This window comes from Falco punctatus (assembly GCF_963210335.1).
Source record: "Falco punctatus genome assembly, chromosome: 20".
NCBI classification, from domain to species: domain Eukaryota; kingdom Metazoa; phylum Chordata; class Aves; order Falconiformes; family Falconidae; genus Falco; species Falco punctatus.
This window is the reverse complement of record NC_137600.1, coordinates 3,633,086-3,653,729: the sequence shown is the minus strand read 5'-3', so window position 1 is coordinate 3,653,729 and position 20,644 is coordinate 3,633,086. Positions and strand designations below refer to the sequence as shown.

The 20,644-nt window shown below is 60.3% G+C and overlaps 3 protein-coding genes across 7 annotated transcripts in view; 1 reads left to right on the top strand and 2 right to left on the bottom strand.

Annotated features, from left to right (window-relative positions):
• BIN3 (bridging integrator 3) overlaps positions 1–9,943 on the bottom strand; it is a 41,025-nt gene extending 31,082 nt beyond the window's left edge. Inside the window, exons 1-2 of one of the 4 annotated variants that reach the window (XM_080370399.1) lie at positions 9,785–9,943; positions 698–815 (exon numbers count right to left, since the gene is read on the bottom strand). In XM_080370399.1, coding sequence (XP_080226525.1) covers positions 698–815; positions 9,785–9,792 — 126 coding nt within the window. In that variant the 5' untranslated portion in view covers positions 9,793–9,943. Of the gene's footprint in view, positions 1–697; positions 816–9,784 lie in introns of those variants that run through there. The other 3 variants (XM_080370400.1, XM_080370402.1, XM_080370401.1) reach the window with 3 other exon arrangements.
• A 184-nt stretch (positions 9,944–10,127) lies between these two features.
• LOC308055863 (uncharacterized protein) lies at positions 10,128–14,479 on the top strand. The gene is made up of 2 exons (XM_080370398.1): positions 10,128–10,978; positions 11,541–14,479. The coding sequence occupies exon 2, from the start codon at positions 12,384–12,386 to the stop codon at positions 13,476–13,478; it is 1,095 nt and encodes a 364-aa protein (XP_080226524.1). The 5' UTR covers positions 10,128–10,978; positions 11,541–12,383; the 3' UTR covers positions 13,479–14,479.
• Positions 13,737–18,430, bottom strand: EGR3 (early growth response 3). 2 transcript variants are annotated; one of them, XM_080370396.1, is made up of 2 exons: positions 18,141–18,430; positions 13,737–17,090 (listed from the first exon to the last, which is right to left on the bottom strand). In XM_080370396.1, the coding sequence occupies exons 1-2, from the start codon at positions 18,292–18,294 to the stop codon at positions 16,045–16,047; spliced, it is 1,200 nt and encodes a 399-aa protein (XP_080226522.1). In that variant the 5' UTR covers positions 18,295–18,430; the 3' UTR covers positions 13,737–16,044. The 2 variants fall into 2 exon arrangements, with proteins under 2 accessions (XP_080226522.1, XP_080226523.1); XM_080370397.1 differs by lacking the exon at positions 18,141–18,430 and adding an exon at positions 17,380–17,911.
• Between the last annotated feature and the right edge of the window lie 2,214 nt (positions 18,431–20,644).

The window sequence follows — 20,644 nt, the reverse complement described above, 5'->3', positions numbered from 1 at the left end:
AACACTGCTCGACCAGACAACTGGAACCCCAGAAAATATTTTTATTAGCATAACATGCTGTAAAACCCAGCTATGAGCAATGCCACGCGACGGGGGAAAGCGCTCACGACAAGTGACACGTCATCCATGCGGACAAACCAAAACCAAGATTATCCAACAACCTGATCCCTCCCGGCATCGCTTCTGCCCATCTTTGCCGCTGTTTTCAAACCAACAGTGTAATTAGCCACCGGTAATAAACAGGGGTTACAACCCCTGTGTACCTCCCGAGCGGCTCAGGGAGCACAAGCCAACCTGAGTCACCAGGTTTAAATTTAAGTTTTTCTGGAGAACTTCCTGTTTATGGTTCTCCAGTGGGACCAGTATAATTTTAGGTTGTTAACCCTTTCCAGCTCCTGCAGCAGGCCCGGCAGCCGTGAATCACACTTCTTTTATAAACAAACACTCGTCTGGTGTATAATTACCCTGTCAATAACTGGGTGTGTGGTGCCTTACAGGAAGAAAGCAAAAAAATAAGGATTTTTTTTTTCTTTGTGTTTTCCTACATGGGTCAAATATAAACTAAAATGAGGCGCCTCCCTTACTCTCGCAGGCACAAGCTGTCCCATCTGCAGCCAGGTGCCATCACTCGATGTTTTTGGAAGTGATGGCATCAGCCTATCTCAGTGGAAGGAGGAAAAAAAGATGTGGTCTTTACCCAGGGGAGCCAGTTATCCCAAGAAAAACCAGTTTGCCCGACGAGCCCTGGCGGCTGCTGGGCAATCTCCAGGAGCACGGCAGCAAGTGCAGGGTTCAAGTTGGAGCTGGGCTGGTTCCTAGCGGGAAAGCACAATTAAAAGGGTGATTAAAGCATTACCTGCATACAACCTTCCCTTCTCCCTTGCCTGGCCAATACGGGTTATTTAGAGAAGCAATCCCAATCCCTGTCTGCTGGCAAGCTGGGTTACAGCGAGGTAATTCTGGTAGTGGGGAACCAGTAGTAGTGAATCGGCATCGGTTGGGTACCACTGAGCTGGCAGCGCTGGCAACAGCTGAGGGAAAGGCAGCAGGGAGGACAGGGGCTCCCTGCACCCCAGAGGGGAAGGAAAAAAAAAAAACACCACCAAACCCCAGCTACTTTCTTCCAGAACAAAAGAAAGTCACTGGAGCGCTTCACAACACTGCAAATACACTTTGAAGCAGTAAATATCTCTATTAGCATCGTGATGCCAGTTGGCTAATTATGTCTGTCTCGGTAAAACCTCTTAAAAATAACCCCACACAAGTAAAGTTTATTCACCAATTACTTTTTCTTTTTTTTCTTTTTTCTATTTTACAATTTGAGATAATCTTCCTCCTGGTTGCTGAATCTTTGCCTTTTAATATGGGATGCATAAGAAGGAACAAAAGCTGTAGGAAAGAAAAAAAAGATCTGTATCTTAGCTTTTAAAACAAACAGATCCACCCCATGTCTCAAAACACAACAGCAAGCTGCTGCTGGCACTCAGACTTTTTGCCTCTCCGTGAGTCGCCGTCCCAGCCTGCAAAACAGGGGGACAACACAGCGCGTTACAACCATATGCTTAAAAATTAAGAGCCGCTGGGTGTTTTATTCTGTTTAGGAAATGTACAACAGGCGTCACGCAAAGAAACGGGAAAGAGATGGGTCAGTTTTACTGCCACGGATTACCAGCCTGGCATGGTTATCATCGTTACGTCAAGAGCTGAGCACGGGTCTATGTAGACCAAAGGAAAACCAGAATCGGTACATTTTTCTGATATCTCATTTCTGCTGAGCGAGAGAAAGCTGGGGTTGTGTTTGGGGTGTGAAATCCCTTGAAATCCTGTTCCTGAAGAGCGCGAGCGAGCTGAGTCACAGCCAGAGCCTTCCCACCCCGGTCCCCCCCTGCGCCACAGGGCTGGGGAGCATCCTGGCCCCTGGCCCAGGCCAGCAACCCCCCCAGGGAGGTCACCAGGACTTTGGGAAAGCAGTGGGGTTCAGCTGGGAGGGAGGAGGGCGAAGCACTGCAGGGAGGGGGTGGGAAGAGCTTAAAGTAGGAAAAAAAGTGTGGGTGGAGAGAATCCTGCAAGCTTCTACTCGGGGATGCTCAGGAACCCCAGGGAGGGGAAGGTGGGAGAAGCTGTGGCTAATTTTCTCTGAAGTTTCCCCAGCAATGTCATATATTTACTTGGCTTTTCCATGTGCAAACCCAGGGCCACACACCAAAGCAGCTAATTCTCCTCTGGATGCACAGGAGAGTTGCAAACAAACCTCGCAGGCAGGGGGGGAATACAGCTCAATGAGGTCTGCAGGGAGCTGGAGTTTAAAACATGTAGCTCCCCCTCCCACTCTCCGCCAGTCCCCTGAAACGAAGGCACGCAGGAATTGCCAGCGTGAATCAGACTAAATCATTGCTAATTCAGGGAGGCGATGGTCCTTTTGCTGCATTGGACCGAGCAGGACATCAAACCTCGGCACCAGCCCTGGCCCGGAGCAGGCGGCGGGGAGGCTGGGGAGCCCAGCTGGCGATCAGATAAATAAGGGGTGGTGGATGTGACCCTCTCCCCTGTGGCACCTTTCATCCAAACATCGCTCTGCAACCCCTAATCAGGCCCCAGAAGACCCCTTGCAGATAAGCAAGGGATAAACACGCAGCATTTTCACCCACAGCTGATAAGCCCCCCCAAAACCAGGGGCTGGGGAGAGAAGAAGGGTGGACAGAGGGTGGACAAGCAGCAGGTGAGGGAAGGGGCAGGGAGAACCAACGTCGGGGCGATGTGCTCGCTCGCGTCGTGTTTTGGAGGTTAATTACCCAGACACTTAGGAAAAACGACGCCAAGTCTCTGGCAACCGCGCACCACCAAAATCAGTATTTCTGCCACGGCTTTTGCCAGGGGCCCGCAGGTCTTGCTGTGGTATGAACCAGTGGTAACAACCAGTTTTTATCGGTACCACCACCGTCAGACTGTCAACTAAACCCATGTTTTGTGAAAAGTGCCCGCTTCCCGTGGAAAGTTTCAGGGCTTTTTTTTTCTTTTTTCTTCTCTCTCTCCCTCTCATCGAAACCCCAAGCGCCAGCAAGCCAGTGCTGCCTGGATTTCTGCCAGAGCTTTTCACTTTTTGAATTTCCACCAAAAATCCCAATTCTTTCACCGGAAAGAAACCTCTCTCTGCATGCAGCCAGGAGGACGATACCCAGCCTCCTGCGCGGCGAGGGGTGACCCCAACCCACCAAGGCCAGTCGTCCCAAAGATTTTGGCATGCGGCATGCCGAGGGCTTCTGCTAAACCACCCATTTACACTTGATCCTCCGTGAAGCCGAAAACTGGCCCTGAGCTACCCCAGAAACTCCCCCTGTGACAGCCAGAGGCCCTTCCCCTCATCTGGGGTTTTCTGAGCTCCTGCTCTGGAAGAGGACTCCGGGTCGAGGTGTAATTGCAGCCAGGAGACCTGCCCGTTCATGGGACTAACTGCTATCCAGGAGAGATCAAAGCGCTCCTGCAAACATCAACAGGAAGGTCGGAAACATCCGAGGAAGGATGCGAATGTGGAGATAACTTTCACTTTCTCATTGCCATTATCAAGTGAGTTTGAGCAAGGATCTCCGTGCTGGCCACCTCCTCCCCATGCCTTCTGCACTAAGGTAAGCATCACTACAAGACATCGGTGTTAGGGAAGGAACTTTCTGTGATGTGGGAAAGTCAGAGAACCCTGCAAGTTCAAGGGCAGCTGCGACCATCATCAGTAGCTGCTGAAGCAGGAGTAATTATCTCATTAGTGTTCTTAAGTCCCAACAAGTGCTGAACGCAGCCTGCACAGGGCGCGAGGAGAGGAAAAGCGGCGAAGGCTGGCAGGGCACGTGGTGCTGTGCACATGCACGCCAAGAAAACCAACCCGGGGCACTCACACCACAGGTCTCACAACTTTGGGCTTCCTACAAAAACCACCAAAAGCTGCAAATCCGTGGCCATGCGGGCTGCCCCAGAGCGAGCCCTCGGCGCAGTGGGGATCCCAGCCCTGCCCACGTGAGAAAGGCACGAAGGCAGACACGGGTTAGACATTAATCTCAAGCATCGCTCCGGATGCCTCAATGTACTACATCGTGTCCATGGAAACTGCATGCACCGTCCCACCCCACTCCCCCCGCCTCGTAGGAACTCATAGCAACCGCTCCAAACACAGCGCGAAGGCAAAAAAAGGAAAAAATTATTCAAACGGATCACAAACAGCTTATGTCGAGGGAGACTCTGCGCCAAAATCTGGTTTGGGTTTTCTCTTTGGTGGAGACGAGAGGGGAGGTCACGGGGTGGTGAGAGGCAGGGAGAGGAGCGACGTGGGGATACGGTCCCTCGGAAATACACACATCCATCCCCGCAGGTGTGCGCTCCCACCTGCAATTCAACCCCATCCCTACAAACTCATAGGCATTAAGCCACAAACGGATGTCAGGGTCAGCCCTTGCAGCAGGGGAGAAGGAAAAAAAGATGTCAGCATCCATTTCACGTTGGTTTGGGTCAGCCCAGCAAAACGAGGCGCCTTCCTCAACTTCGGCAGCGGAGAGGTGCGCCTGCCGACGGCGAGCTCTTCGGAGCAGGGGCTGCTTGTACCTCTGCATCTTGCACAGAGCCAAGCACGGTGTCAATGTTAAGCAAATCAAAAATAATGTCAGAATCTACTCTCCCACCCATTCCAAGATGAGCATGAAAAAAATAATGATATTTTACTCACCCATCAAAAGAAAATTACTCACGCCAGGCGCGTGGGCGAGCAGAATTTTGCAAGGCTGTTTTAGGCCCTGACTATGCTACAAAAATATCCATTTTAAGCATGGTTGTGAAACACGGTTGTGGCTCAACTATAATACTGTTTTTTAGCTACCTGTACAAAGAAGGTGGAAAAAATAGTAATTAAGAAATAGCCACGCGCTAATGGCACTCCAAGGACCACACCAGGCGCTGCGATCTCCCACCATGGTGGAGGACGCGGCGCGTGACTCTTGCCAGCTGCTCCACCCCGCAAGATGCCGCGGTGAGCTGATGTGCCGGCGCTGCCCGCTTTGCCGAGGGCACGCCAGCGTGTCGGTTTCACCGCGATACCACCTCTGGGATGCGCAAACCGCCTTGCACAGGCGCTACACGCGGCAGCGCCGTGCAGGGAGGTGTTTGGGAGCTGCGCGGACCTCGCTCACCGCTTTGGTATCCAGTTGCTTCATCCAATCTAATTTTATCCCGTGCTCAATCTCCAAATCCTGGTATCGTTGAAACCCGGAGAGAAGGGGGAGCGTTGCCATTGACCACAACAGGACTGCGATTTGAGCGCCGAAAAACATCAATATTGATTCACTGGAAAGAAAACAGCGCCTTGGTCTGTGTTTGCATCGCACCTGCCCAACGTGGCCACAGCGCAGCTCCAAAACATGGAAACCAAAATGAATAACCAACACTCTTACGCTACAACCCGGCTATGCCTGCCACCTCCCCGCGCTCTCCTCTCCCCTTGCTAGCAGGCGTAAATCCACCCATTCAACCACCCTTTCCCAGGCAGACAGCTCCTCTTCTTCACCTCCATCCCCAAATATTTCAGAGAACACATTCACCTTAACTTTAGATTGCGTCTGGTAAAGATCTGGGGAGTAAAATATCGCATAACCACACATTTCCACTCCCGACTTCAAATCGATGCCAGCTCCTTAGTCCACTTAGCAAGAGCTCCCTGCCAAGAGGCATATGGTTTAGCAGTCCGGCAACGGCAACCCCCTTGCAGACCAATAATACGCTGCACTGCAACATGAAAACACGTGCTTCGCACTGCCTCACTGTCAACATTTGCTTAACATATTTTTTCTCCCAGTAAATACCAGCTGTTGCAGCGGTGCCGAGAGGCAGCATTCAGATATTGAGCTGTCACGCTACTAAAACCCCCTTCCCGTTTGCAAAATCACCTGTAGGAGCTGGGAAACCAAAAGAGGAGGTATTTGGGAGTCTGGTTATGAGCTGCAACAAAATTTGGCTTTACAGGGTTCCACGAACCTTAATAAAATCCTTTAGGTGGCCACAAATGAGATGCTTGTGGCAATTGAGGGTGATGATATAGGAAAAGCTCTGTTTCTCTTTTTATTTTTTAAAAGCGAGTGACTGCCAAGGTAGTTGCTGGCGTATTTTCCCCTCCCTTCTCCAAAACACAAGGCCACAGGTGAGCGGTGAGGAAGAGGGGACTATGAATGCGTTCAACAGACCCCAATCCACAGTGCAAATGCCTGAAGGAAGCCACCAAGCTCTGCCAAGATTTAGAAAACATCTCATCTGTCCATGCAAGGCTGTTTCCCAAAACAAGCCTACTCCTGCTCTAAATAAAGCTTAGCCTAGAAAGACAGCACTGCCTAGTTGCCTAGGTGCAGGAGTCAGGAATTTGGGGGTTTAACCCAGCCTCTGTCACCAGCAGGTTACTCTGTACTCTCTGGAGCAAAGTTTTCCTGTGTTAGTACATCGGGCACTGCTGTTCCCAGTCCCGATGCAGCGCAGAAACCCCCAACCCACCAAGCACTCGCAAAGAGCGAGGGAAAGCAAAGGATTAACCACACGCAATTCAACAAGGCATCAACCATCCCGCTTGCAAACAGCTTCTTTGCCCTTCCAGCTGCTGGGATTTCTCACAGGCCTTTGGAAAAAAATTAATTAAGGTAACAAATCTGCAGAAGCAAAACTGGAGGCAGAGTTACGTGCTGCTTCCTCAGCGTGACCTGCAGGACAGAGCTGAGGATGAAGCTCCATCCGCTTGATCAGCTGCAACAGCCGACCCCTGCAAAAAAAGAGGTTTTAATCAATGCTGCTCTGGGTCTAACGGTGCCCGTTGCCGGAGAGAGATGCACGTGCAAACTAAGCAAACACACTGTGCCGCACAAAGCAGCCTCCCGCCTCGCCGGGCTGGGACAAAGCTCGCTCCCTCCGTGGGGCCAGCAGAGCAGCGGCATCGGGGCCGGCAGAGCTGCGGCATTGCGGCCGGACATGTTTTCCTCTGACATTTGAGGAGCAGGGCATGACCCCAGCACAATCGGTTCCCCCTCCCCAGCACGCACGCCGGCATTTGTTACCGCTGCCGGCGGGAGCGTAACCCCTCACTGCGTCGGCGAAGTGGACGTCACGCCAAGCCCGGCCCTGCCAGCCGGGCGCTGAACTCCGGGCCCCCCCCATGAATGGGGCGATTCATCCAGGGCGGGTGGCTGCGGGAATTATCTGCCAGGAGGGTTGGCAGGGCCGGCCGGCCAGCGAGGCCAAACTGAGAGCGATTGTGCCTCTGACACGCTGCTGAAGCCTGGCGGGGTCCGAGCCCCTCGCGTTCGCGCGTAAGCAGAGCCACGACACACCAAAGGACTGACGCTGCTGGAGAAGAAAGAGGAGACTCAGATTGCAGTGGAGTCCCGAGTGTCCCCCTCCTTCCAGCAATGACCTTTTATTCCTCCCCAGCAAAAGGCGAAAACACCCGATTTCTCAGCAAAAGCCACGTGTATTGTAGGGAAGCCACCAGGCACCATAAGCTACAGTCCCCAGGCGAGGTCCCTGGGGAACAGCACGGCTGGCTGGACACTGGAAAGCACAGAGGGGAAGCAGTGCCGCTCTGCACCCCAATTATTCCACATCCATCGTGTGAAGGGAATATTTCTCTCTTACGTTTTCAACTCTGGAGCTCCTCCCAGACCAGGAAAGCGGAGCAGGTGTCTTCCACCAGCCAGAGCTTGCTAAACGCAGCCCCCAGGCCATGCTACCCACAGAGCTCAGGAGGGCAGCCTGGGCAAAAGGCGGCTGCGAGACCCTCGTTAACTGACGCCGCCTATAATCATGGCTGCTCCAAGATGAGTAAAGCGGAACAAAAATGAACCCAGTGAATAAGTGTGTATTTTTAACCAAAAGGCCCCATTTTAATAGGTACCTGCGTGTGCATCATTATATTCTCAAAGTATGTTTCCAGACCACGACTTCCCCCACTCCCAGCCCAAACAAAAAAATCTTCACTTTTCACCATGTGCCTGCCCTGACAAACTCAACCTGAGAGGGCCAGGCAAGGGCCTTTTTCTCCTTTAACCATCCCATCCTTCACCTCTCATGATGGCACTGGCTCTAAATCGCTACCCAGGATGAGAAATCACACGCAGCAGCCAAGATTAAATTCTGCTATAATTAGTTTAAAGAAGTGGCGGGGAGATGCGCAGAAGCAGCATGCCAAACGCACCGTGGTAGCCGAACTGAGCCCTTCACATGTCTGATTCAAACACACGTGGGATTTTTATTTTTTTTTTTTTTAATGGCAAAAGCTTTTTTTAATAGAGTTGAAGGTGAGTTTACAGCGTTCCAGACTCACAGAGCTGCTGGGGATTTTTGGGGACCCCCCTGTCTCCCCACAGCAGTGCCTGGGCATGGGGTGGCGAGCCCTGCTGTGGGGAGGTGGGGGGGTTGGGGGGGCCAAGGGGCTCGGCCTGTGCTCCCCCTTACCCAGGAAGGGGGCCAGGCCCGCTGTGGCCTCAGGAGGGACAGGCAGCTGCTGCTGGGGGGCACAGACAAGGGGCTTTCCAGGGGCACATCCATCAGAACCCATATACCATATGCATGCCCACAGACACAGTTTCAAGGCAGCTACACTGACAACCCCACTGGGCCAGTGCCAGGGACCCCTCTCAGGGCCAGTTCTGGGGGAGACCCCCCCAGGCCGCCAGCCCCAGGCCTCTAGCCCCAGGGACCTTCTCAGGGCCAGCCCCAGGGGGGACACTCCAGGCCACTATCCTCATAGACCCCCTCAGAACCAGCACCACAGACCCCTGCCGGGCCAGCCCTGGAGAGACCCCCCAGGCCACCAGCCCAAGCGGGACCCCCTCAGGGCCAGCACTGGGGAGACCCCAGGCCGCCAGCTCCGGGGACCACTCAGGGCTTGCCCCGGGAGGGCTCCCCAGGCCACCAGCCCAGGGGAGACACCCCTCAGGGCCAGCGCTGGGGGGGGGACACACACGACACCCCTCAGGGCCAGCGCTGGGGGGGGGGGGGACACGACACCCCTCAGGGCCAGCGCTGGGGGGGGGATGGACACGACACCCCTCAGGGCCAGCGCTGGGGGGGGGATGGACACGACACCCCTCAGGGCCAGCGCTGGGGGGGGGATGGACACGACACCCCTCAGGGCCAGCGCTGGGGGGGGGATGGACACGACACCCCTCAGGGCCAGCGCTGGGGGGGGGATGGACACGACACCCCTCAGGGCCAGCGCTGGGGGGGGGATGGACACGACACCCCTCAGGGCCAGCGCTGGGGGGGGGATGGACACGACACCCCTCAGGGCCAGCGCTGGGGGGGGGGGAGGGGATACACGACACCCCTCAGGGCCAGCGCGGGGGGGGGGGGGGAGGGGATACACGACACCCCTCAGGGCCAGCGCGGGGGGGGGACGGGATCGCCCAGGCCACCAGCTCCGTAGATCCCCTCAGAACCAGAACTGCGGGACCTCTGCCGGACCAGCACTGGGGGACCCCCCTCAGGGCCAGCACGACCGGGGATCCCCTCAGGGCCTGCCCCGGGAGGGCTCCCCAGGCCGCCAGCCCCGGGGGACCCCTCCGAGCCAGCACCAGAGGCCCCCCAGGCCGCCAGCCCCGGCGGCGGCCGCGATGAGGAGCCGAGGCCTGGCGGGCCGAGCACCGCAGCAGGCCTCGCCGTGTCGGGCCGCGGGGTGGCGGCGAGCCCCAGCCGTGGCCGGGGGCCCCGTGGCGGCGGGGCAGGGCGGAGCGGGGCACGGCGCGGCCGGGCCCGGGGGTCCTGCACTCACCAGCTCATGGTCCCCCGCCGCCCCGCGCCGCTCCCGGAAGTGCCGCCGCCTCCGCCCCGCCCCTTCCGGCAGCGCCGCCGCCGGGCGGGAGGAGCGTTAACCCGCCGCGTGCCGCGCCGGGGTGACGTCGGGGAGGGGCGTGACGTCACGGGGCAGGGCAGGGGGCGCGCAGCTCTGTGCGGCGGGGAGAGCGGGGAGCGACCCCCTTCAAATCCCCCGCTCGGGGTGCAAACGCTGCAAACGGGGCGGGCGTTGGAGCAAAACCACCGCGGCCCCCAAAACCGGGGTGGGTGGGGGGTGGGCAGGGGCCGGGGGTGCTTGGGGTGGGTGAGGATGCAGGGAGGGGATGCCTAGAAGCATCCGGGGGGGGGGGGGGGGGGGCAGGAGGTCCCTGGGATGGGCGAGGGCTTGAGCGTGGGGGGCCTGGGAGCACCCTGGGGTGTGCTGGGGTCGGGGGTGCTTGGGGTGGGTGAGGATGCAGGGAGGGGATACCTAGGAGCATCCCTGGGGGGGGGCAGGGGGTCCCGGGGGTGGGCAAGGGCTTGAGCGTGGGGGGCCTGGGAGCACCCTGGGTGGGCGAGGGGAACAGCAGCACCCTAGGTTGGGCAAGGGTGCAGGGAGGGGATGCCCAGGGGCACCCTGGGGTGGGTGAGGCATGCCCAGGAGCCCCCTGGGGTGGGCGAGGGGTGCAGGGAGGAGATGCCTGGGAGCATCCCTGGGGTGGGCAAAGGCATGAGGGTGGGGTACCTGGGAGCACCCTGGGGTGGACGAGGGCTGGGGGTGCCCCAGCCATGAGATCCATGGGGAGGGCAGCAGGGAGATGCAGCACATTTGGAAGGGCAGGAGCACCCAGATTTGGGGAGACCCCCGCAAACTTGACTCCGGGAGGCTGGGCAGGGGCAGGTAGGGCAGCAAAGCCGTTTTGGTGACAAACCACCACCCCCACCACCCCCCCATCCTCAGCACTGTCCCCAGCAGCCACCACCAGCCCTGCGGTGACCCTGGGGGTGGTGGGATGAAGCAAACGCCCCCCTCCCTGAGCACTGGGTTCCTTCGGACCCCCATTGCCACCGAGGGGGAGTCGGCTTGGTCCCGGTGTCACCAGGCTGGTGAGGGCACGTGCCACCGCACGGGGCCAAGGGGAGGAGGCCCAGGACCGGCGCCAAGGGTGGCTTTATCAATTAGCAGGTGGAGGTAAACAGCGCGGTAATTACAGCCAGGGAGGATGATGCTAAACTGGGAAGGTGTTACCGACACCAGTGAGGACAGGGGATTAACCGAAAAGGAGCAAAGTGCGGGGGGCAAACCATGGGCGGGGGGCAGGGCGGTACAGCCCCCACGCACCGGTTTTGTGCCGGGATGCAGAGAGGCAGCCAGGGGGTTGCGAGGTGGCACGGTGGCATCAGTTTTGGGGTGTCAGAGCAAACCCTGAGGGGGGGCAGCATGGGGGACCCCGCCACGTCCCCAGCAGAGGCATGGGGAGGAAGAAGAAGGACGGAGCAAGGCTGGTACCCGTGGTTTGCCGGTGGTTGCCACTCCTTGCTGGGACATGCTGCTGCTCCCAGCCACCGTCCCCCCACCAGCACCTCAGGGCGGAGGGGACACGGCCGGGAAGGGTGGGAGGCAGAGCTGGGATGAGCAGGTCCTGGCACCTGGGCATCTTGATGGCCACGGGGCTCGGGAAGCATCTTCCCTGGAGGCTCTGCCCCACGTGCTGTCGTGAATTTTGAGTCCTTCCTCCAAAACGCTCTGCCAGGAGCAGAAGCTGGAGCTGCCACCCTGGCCAGGAACAGGGAGGAAGGCAGGGTGGATCCGCACGGCACCAGCACAGAGCAGGAGATGAGGGATCGGGTGATTCGGAAACCATCCAGACCTTCTGCAGAAGTTTCTCACTGGGGCAGCGGGCGAGGCTGTGAAGATCGGGGAGGGATCCCACCAACACCTGTGGCATGGAGATCCACCAGCTGCAAACCAGGAGCTGCTGGCTGCAGGTCCTCGTCGCTCCCGACCCCAGTGATGGGATCTCAGCCTTTGGTCCTCCTCCTCGGAAGCAAATCCCATCCCGTGGTGAGCTCTTGGCTTTCAACGACAGCTTGCCAAGCCCCGAAGACCCTCAGCGGAGAGCAGCGAGGTGTTGGTGGCCTCCTCCGGAACCCAGAGCTGCCGTCGAGAAGGGAAAGGCAGCAAGTTGTGTTGAGCTGGTACGTGACTGGCAAGCCCTTCCCTCCTCCCCAGAACACAGATCGCCCAGAATGGGGATGGCAAGTGCCGTGTTTCCGTAGCAACCAACATTTTTGTGCAAGGTGCTGCACGCACTCCACGCGTTTTGCCACCCAAGGGTGCTCCTCACCTTCCTGCTCCATGCAGAGGGGGGTCCTGCCCAGCAGGACGCCTGCACCCCGATGGCAGAGCGGGTCCCCAGCCCAGTGCTGGAGCCACAACACCCCGTCGAGGCTCGGTGGGTGCCATCCCTCCTCCTCCTCCTCGCCCACAGCGAAGGAGCCCAAAGTGTTGGAGAAACCTTGGGTGGCTCCTGGCCGTGGTGTGGTGATGGTGGTGTGGCATCTCCTGGCAGCCTTTGCCACACCACCGCCTGCCCATGCCCGGCATCTCCAACATCTTCCAGCACAAGGCGCCGGTGGAGATGGACGCAAGCTCCACCGCAGCACCCTCAGGTGATGCCAGGGGTCACGGTGGCTCTCCCCGTGCCGTCGGCTGGGTGCATGGCGACTCCGGCTCCCATCCATCCACCTCAGCTTGTCCAAGCCACGCCAGGGGACACTGCGGGGACTGGCGGCTCCAGAACCGGCATCCAGCCCCTGGCCACTGCGGGACCTCAGAGATGCCTGGAGCGCTGAGGGGTGGGCAGCCCCCACCGCCCCTCTGGCCCCACACTGGATCCAGCAGCCGATCCGGCCTCGTCTTAATGGTCACCAAAAGCTCAACCAGGTGGGAATCCCGGTGGGAGCCCACCCTGCGCGTCCCCCGCGGGCTCCAAAGCGATTCCCCCAATGCCAGGCCATGCCATCGCTGCCTGGCCCTGAGTCACGGGGCAGCCCCCCCGGCCCCTGGCTTCTCCCTCAAATTAAAGCCTCTCCGAGCCGGAGAGCTCGGCAAAACCCCGGGGATGGGCAGAGCTGGCCTGGCCTGGCAGGACCAGCAGCTCCTCCGGGGCCCAGCTGCGGATGCAAATCAAAAAGCAGGAAATTTGACGGCGGTGCCAGTGCCTCCACGCCCCGGGAATGCCAGGGAAGACCGCGGTGCCAACGCCGGCTGCCAGCACTGCCGGCGAGCCCTGGGGAAAGGGGAAGCTCCAACGCCACGTGGACCATGGGACCCCAGACCCTCAGCACACTCCAGCCCACCGCCAGCTCCAGGAGGAGAGCCCATCGCTGGGGAAGGATTGAACCATCACAGGCCACCAGACGCACGCCAGCTCCCAACACCCGAGCGCTTCGTCCTGCTCCTTCTCCCACCCGCCCCTCGTGCCTGTACGAGCACCGGCTCCGAATCCCGGTGGGTTATTTTTAACCCGAGCGACCCAGCCCAGCAAAAATCCCCTCTCTGCTCTGTACCTGGGGCGATTTGGCCGGTGAAAGGCGCGGAGGCATTACCGGCTGAAGCGGCGCGATCCTCTTTTGCCCACCGTTATCCGACAGATGCAACCCGGCGAAAGCCGCCGGCAAAATGGTGACGGGGTCAAGGTGGCGGTGGTGGCACGAGTGGGGAAAAATAAGACGCAAGGTCAAGGACAAACCAAGGACGCGGTTGTTTTGGGGGGCTGCAGAACGCACCCTGTCCCCGTGCGGCCAGGAAAAGGGAGGGGGGACGCAAGGACGGAGCCGGTCGCCTTCGGGGTCACCCAAGCGTCCTGGCCAGCTGGTCTCGCCACGCCGTCCTGTGAACAGAACTGAAGGAGAGGGGGGCTGAGAAAACGTTGGGTTATTTAAAAAAAAAAAAAAAAATCATACAAAAAAAAATTTTTTTTTTCAAAAAATACAACACTAGAAAAAAAATGTACAAACAGGTTTCAAAGTCGCCTGTAATGAGGCACAGCACCCACCGTCCTACACATTTCAAGCCACTTTAACATCCCCCTTACATATTAGAGACTTTTTTTTTTCTTTTTTTTCCAAACCAATATAGATCTTCTTTTTAAGCAAGGTAAAATAAAGATATTTACTACAGATTTTGATTGTCAGCAAACACAATATATTTACTGCATTAGCATTTGCTCACAGTGCAAATGGTACAACAATACATCAGTTCAATATTTCTGATTTTTTCCCTTAAAAATGCTGTATGCATTAACTATCATATTTGCATTACAACATGACAAATGAGCAAATGAAATGTGTGTGAAAATTATCACCTTTTCACAATATCAAGCATAATTATTTTTTTTTAACCTTAGTATAAGGTACTATAAATCCAAGAAATAAAAACATCCACAAAATATATTACATCTGGTATGATTTTTTTTTCTCTAAGTACTCAACTTTATACAAAAGTCTTTCAAAAAATATCATTCCCTTAGGTTTGTGTGGTTAAACCTGATTGTGGGTTTTTTTGTTCCTTTCGGTTCACATAAATTAGACTGCATTCTTTCTCTTCTCTTTATTTTTTGTACGTTTTTAATGTGTTTTTTTTTTTTTTCACATGCAGACATCAAACCTGGATAGCACGACCTTTTGGCAACAAAGATTTTTTTTTTTTAAGTCATTATTATTTTTGCTTAGTTTAGCTTAAATGTCTGAGCACAGTTTTATTAAAACAAAAGAAGAAAAAAATCAGAGCAGTCATGCAATGACATGCACATACCAGAAGGAGAAAGAAAAAAAAATAAAATAAAATAGAGGACTAATTGATTTTTCTCCTCCATAGTTGGTTGGTTGTTTTAAAGTGACCAAATAAAATAAAATAAAAATATCTCACATTATAAAAAGTATTCAGCAAAATACTGCTTTTTTTTTTTTCTGCATTTCTGTAAAGAATTTCCCTTCTGCTGGGGAAAAAAAAAAGGGGAAAAGAAAAAAAAAACAACAAAAAAACCACCAACAAACCCAAAAGCTGCTGCCGGGACATCGCTCCCCGCCGCCCCCCGAAGTTGCGGAGGACCCGCAGAGCCGCCCCCCGCCCTGCCAGCCCGGCCGGGGGGCCCGAGCCCGCTTACCTCCGCCGCGGGGAGCCGGTGCTGGGGGGGGGGGGGGGGGAAGCTACAGGGGGGGAGGGGGGCAAAAGGGGCTGGATCCAAGCCCAGGCGGGTCGGCTCCAGCCAGCCAGCCCCACCCGGACGGACCGGATCCAGGCGAGCCCAGTCCCGGGGAGCCGGGAGGGTGGGATCCAGGAGGGCCCGATCCTGGGGACCCCAAGCCCCCGGGGAGCCCAAGCGGGTGGGATCCAGGAGGGCCCGATCCTGGGGAGCCCAAGCCCCCGGGGAGCCCAAGCGGGTGGGATCCAGGAGGGCCCGATCCTGGGGAGCGCAAGCCCCCGGGGAGCCCAAGTGGGTGGGATCCAGGAGGGCCCGATCCTGGGCAGCCCAGCCACTGGGGAGCCCGGGCAGGTGGGATCCAAGACGGCCCGATCCTGGGCAGCCCAGCCCCTGGAGAGCCCGGGCAGGTGGGATCCAGGTGCCTGGCGATCGAGGTCAGCCGGGATCCCCACGATCTGGAACCCAGGCAGCCCAGATCCAGGCCAAGCTGGGTGCGGGCAGGCTGGAGGCGGGAGATGCGGGACGCGGGCAGCGGGGTGCGGGCAGCCGGGTCCAGGCAGCTGGGATCCGGGCCGTGCTGGAGCCGGGAGAGCCGGATCCGGGGAATCCGGATCCGGGCAGGCAGGATCCGGGCAGTACGCGTAATCCGGGTGCAGGCAGCAGGGATCCGGGTGGTGGGGAGCCGGTTCCGGGCAGTGCGGGTGCGGGCAGCGGGGACCCGGGCGGTGCGGGTAGCCGGGCAGGTACCGGCAGCCGGGACCCGGGCGGTGCAGGTACAGGCAGCCGGGATGCTGGCAATCCGGGTGCGCGCAGTGCGGGTGCAGGCAGCCTGGGTCCAGGCAGTGCGGGTCCTGTCGATCCAAGTGCAGGCAGGATCCAGGTGCGGGCAGCCTGGACCCAGTCAATCCAGGTGCGGGCAGAGTGGAGCCCATGCAGCGCAACCCCCGGCATCCTGAACCCAGGGGGCAAGGCCACCCCAGGACCCCCCCCCAGAGCGGTGCGGAGGGCAGGGGAGAAGGGGTGCCACTGCGCCGCTCCCCATGGTCCCTCAAGCACACGTGGTGACGGCAGGGGCGAGGGCAACGGGTGGTGAGGTGGCGGCGGCGGCAGCAGCGGCAGGGGGTGCGGTGGGGGGCTGCCCGGCCGAACCCTTCTCGGCCTTCTTCTCCTTCTGCTTGAGGTGGATCTTGGCGTGCCGCTTGCGCTCGTCGGAGCGGGCGAACTTGCGGCCACAGAACTCGCAGGCGAAGGGTTTCTCGCCGGTGTGGGTGCGGATGTGGGTGGTGAGGTGGTCGCTGCGGCTGAAGCTCCGCATGCAGATGCGGCACTGGAAGGGCTTGTGGCCTGTGTGGATGCGGAGATGGCGGGTGAGCTCGTCGGAGCGGGAGAAGCGGCGGTCACAACCCTCGGCAGGGCAGGCGTGGGGCCGCTCGTGGAGTGGCGTCTTGCTGGGCCGGTTGGGATACTTGCGGGGTCGGATGGGCTTGAGGGTGAGCGGCGGCTGCGGCAGCCCCCCGAAACCCGGGTGGATCTGCTTGTCCTTGAAGGCCTTGATGGTCTCCAGTGGGGTGATGGGGGGCGGGTTGACGCGGATGGGGTCCAAGCTCTGGAAGGGTTTGTGCTCCGTGATGGTGCCCATGTCATTGGGATGGTGGTAGAGGTTATAGTCTGGGATCATGGGGAAGAGGTTGCTGTCCAAGGCGGGCTTGGCCGCCTGGTAATCCTGGGGGGAGTAGGTGAGGCCGGGGTTGCTCTGGGGGTCGTGGAAGGAGACGGGCTCTGGGTAGAGGTCACTGCAGGAGGAGTAGGGTGGCAGCGCGGGGTACATCTGGTCCACCTCGCCCTGCGGCGGGCCCATGCTGCCCGCTGAGCTCTGCGTGCTGGTGAGCGCACCCGAGGACGGTGGTACCCCCAGGATGCCCGCGCTCATCAGGCTGATGATGTTGTCCTGGCACCAGTTGGAGGGCGAGTCGAAAGCGAATTTCCCCAGGTAGGTGACAGTCTTGTTGCCCGGGGCCGGTTGAAAAGTGCCCGAATAGGATGACAGTTCCTGGCCGGCCTTTTCGTTCGCTAAGCCAATGTCCATAACATTATCTGCAAAGTGCGAGAGAAGCGGGGCAGGGTGAGCCGGGAGGGCTACGCCGCCCCGGGCGGGGGTCCCGGGGATGCACCGGGGATGCTCCGGGGCCCCCCGCCCCGCTCCCTCCTACCCCTCGCTGCGTCCTCCCCCCCGCCCCGCTCTGCTCTCCGCGTACTGCGGCGCTGGCTGCCGAGGGTCCCGGCGGTGCGGGGCCGGGCTGCCGCCCCCGCGGCTGTCCCCGGGGGGGGGGCCGGGGACACGCAGCGCCGCCGCCCCGCCGGTGGGGCCGGAGGAAGGAGGTACCTGCGGCTACAGGTAGGCTTCCTCCCCGTCCAGCCCCCGGCAGCGCTGGGCACTCCGCGGAGCCGGCTGCGGCCGCCGACGCCGTTACCGACTCGCTGCTTCGCTGCGCCGAGCCCCGGCGAGGAGAAACACGGCGGCGGGGGGGGGGGGGGGGGCGGGTTTAGCCTGGCGAGGCTCCGGGTGGGAGCAGGGACACGCGGGGAGACACCCCCCCCCGCCCTCGGCGCTCACCTGTGCCCCCCATGTCGCCGGCCGTGTCGTACCCCCCTCCCCAAGCCCCGCGCTCCCGGGAAGTCGCCGCCGCGTCCCGGGGAGCCCACGTTGCCGCCGCCGCTGCGGGCTGGGGGGGGCGGCCACGGCCACGCGCGTCCGCGGCGCCTCCGCACCGCGCGGATCCCGGGGCGGGCGGGCGGGCGGCCCCTCTGCGCTACGGGGGGCCCAGCCGCTTATCGAACCCCCCCCCCCCCCAAACACACACACCCTCCCACCCCACCCGTGTCCCCCTCCCCACGCAGCCCGGCCGCCGTCCCCGTACCTGCGGCGGCGGCTCGGCAGCAACGCTCGGCGGAGCCCTGCAGCGATCGCGCGGAGACACGGCGAGGAAAGGGGTGGGTGGGTGCGGGGGGGGGGACGCTCCCCAGCCCCAGCGCTTCCCTTCCCTCCGAGGCTCCATGACACCCTACCCACAGCGTCCTCCTCCTCGCCCCACCGGCTCCCCCCCCCCCCCCTTCTCCCCATTTTCTTCTCCCCCCCACCCTTACCTGCAGCCATCTGGTTGTAGTGAGCCACCGAGTCGCTGCTGCTGGAGAAGATATTCAAAGAGTTGGGGATCTCCTCTGGGTACAGATTGTCAGGCAATTGGTTCATCAAAGTGTTCATGGTCCCCGGCAGCTTCTCCAGTAGTTTGCCTGTCATAGCACTGGAGGAAAAGGCTGGTTCAACGTGGCTCCGAGCTCAGCTCCCGAGGAAACAACATCCGAGTGGCAAATCCGTGCGAGGGAAATCATGCAAGAGAAAAAGTTGGGGCGGGGGCGGGGGGGGGGGCCGGGGAGGAGGAGGAGGAGGAGGAGGAGGGGGGGGGGGGGAGCCGGGGGTGGCCGCGGAGGAGGGGGCGCGGGGGGGGTGCGGTCCTCCGTGGGTCTCTGGTGGTGTTTCCTCGAGGGGGAGGGGGCGATCTGGCTGGCAGATGTGGTTGTAGAAGCGGGTGGGAGGATTTAACCCCTCCTCTCTCTCTCTCGCTCGCTCCCGCTCCCCGTCCCCGTCCCCGTCCCCGCTCCCCGTCCCCGCTCCCTCCCGCGCTCGGCTCCGCTCGCAGGTTCCCTCGCTGCCGCCCGACTGCTCCGCCGGGGACTCCGCAGCCCATTTATCCGGGCGGCGGGAGCGCTCCGTGACGTAGCTGCCCATATATGGACAGACAAAGCCGAGCCGAGGCCGAGACGTCACAATGGAAGCTCCGCACAATGGAACATTAGAAAGCAGGAAGCGGGGCCGGCGCGCGCGGGGCCGGGCACCGGGGAGCGAGGTACCGGGCACCGGGCATCTGCACCGGGCACAGGGCACCGGCATCTGCACCCTGCACCGGGCACCAGGCATCTGCACCGGACACCGGGTATCTGCACCGGGCACCGAACACCGGGCATGCCGCACCCGGCACCGGACACCGGGTGTCTGCACCGGGCACCCTGCACCGGGCACTGGGCATCTGCACCCTACACCGGGCATCTGCACCGGGTACAGGGCAAAACGCACCGGGCACCGGCCACCCACACCGGGCGTCTGTACCGGGCATCTCCACCGGGCATCTGCACCAGCCAGCCCTGCACCGGGCATCTGTACCGGGCATCTGCACCACTCAGCCCTGCACCGGGCATCTGCACCGGGTACCCTGCACAGGGCACCGGGCGTCCTGCACCGGACACCGGGCACTGGTCACCCTCTACCGGGCACTGGGCATCTGCAGCAGGCACCCCGTACCGGGCACCTTGCAGCGGGCCCCGGTGGTCACCCTCCACCGGGCATCTGCAGCGGGCACCCCGTACCGGGCACCGGGCGTCCTGCACCGCGCACCTTGCACCGGGCACTGGTCACCCTCCACCGGGCACCGGCCCCCGGGCGGGGGTCTCCCCCTGCGCACTCACACCCCACCCGCCGGTGCCCGCCCCCGGCGGCCGCTGCAGCCCCCCCTGCCCGGCTCGCTCCGCCGGGACGTAGCGGGGGCAGCCGGCGCCGGCCCTGCCGGTCCCTGCGCCCCTCCCCCGGGGATGCTCGGAGCCAGGCTTTTCCCCGCAGGTTTTCCCCCCAATCCCTCCGCTCCCCGGCGAGCAGGAGCCGGCGGGGGAGGCGGGGGGGGGGGGGGGCACCGGCCACAACCCCCATCCCGCAGCCCAGGAGAAGCGGGTTGGGAGATGTGCGGGGGAAACCACCGCGCCAGGAGTTGGGAAGGAAGGAGAGGGGCAGCGGGGAAGGCGCTGGAGCTCCAGGAGCCCCAAATTCCGCCCCCCCCCCCCCCCCCCCAACCAGTGGTGACAGTGGTGGCTTTGCAGCCAGCCGCCCCCTCCCCATGCCCCGGGTCCCGTGCAGTGCAGGGCTTTGAATACTTGAAAACAGGTAACACTTGTTGGTCGCCTGTGATTTTAACCTCACCTCCCTCCCCCCCCCCCCCCCCTTTAAAAGTTTGGCACTTCCAAGGCGTCAGTAATTAGGTGGTTTCGTGCTAAGTGTGCCAACTGATGCTATCTTTAAAACCCTCCGAGTTATATAGCAAATGTATGGAAAAATGCTGTGTTGCAATAGCTCCACTTACCCAATTCCTGCAGGGCCGGCTTTGCAATGGGAGTGAAATCCGTGCTACGGGAGAGCTGCAGCTGGAGGGGCCCGGGCACCGGCTGCCGGCTGGGGAGGGGGGCGGGGGGGCTGGGGAGTTGGGGGCCGCTGCTGCGGGACCAGGGGACTTTGGCCCTGCGGTGCCGGCAGCCTCTCGGATTGGGGTGCGGGGGGAGGGGGGGGGGGGATGCTGCGGGGGGGGGATGTACCGGGAGTTGGGGGGCAGCAAGCCCCCCCGGTGGCCTGTTTGTGAGTGCAGGGGGGGGGGGGGGGACTGTCCGTGTGCTCTACTCACTTCAGGACACCCCCCCCCCCCATCCACTTCAGGACCCCGCCATGCACTTCAGGACACCCCCATATCCACTTCAGGACAACCCCCCCCCCACTACATCCCCCCCCCCTCCCGCACCCCTTCACCCACCGCAACGACGCCCGTCCATCG

Bases quoted from the DNA above. Each gene is read 5' to 3' on its own strand.
- LOC308055863 (XM_080370398.1), top strand. From the start codon at position 12,384: ATGCCCGGCATCTCCAACATCTTCCAGCACAAGGCGCCGGTGGAGATG.
- EGR3 (XM_080370396.1), bottom strand. From the start codon at position 18,294: ATGACAGGCAAACTACTGGAGAAGCTGCCGGGGACCATGAACACTTTG. The intron at 17,091-18,140 runs GTAAGGGTGGGG...CGCACTTTGCAG, and splicing joins CTACAACCAGATGGCTGCAG to ATAATGTTATGGACATTGGC.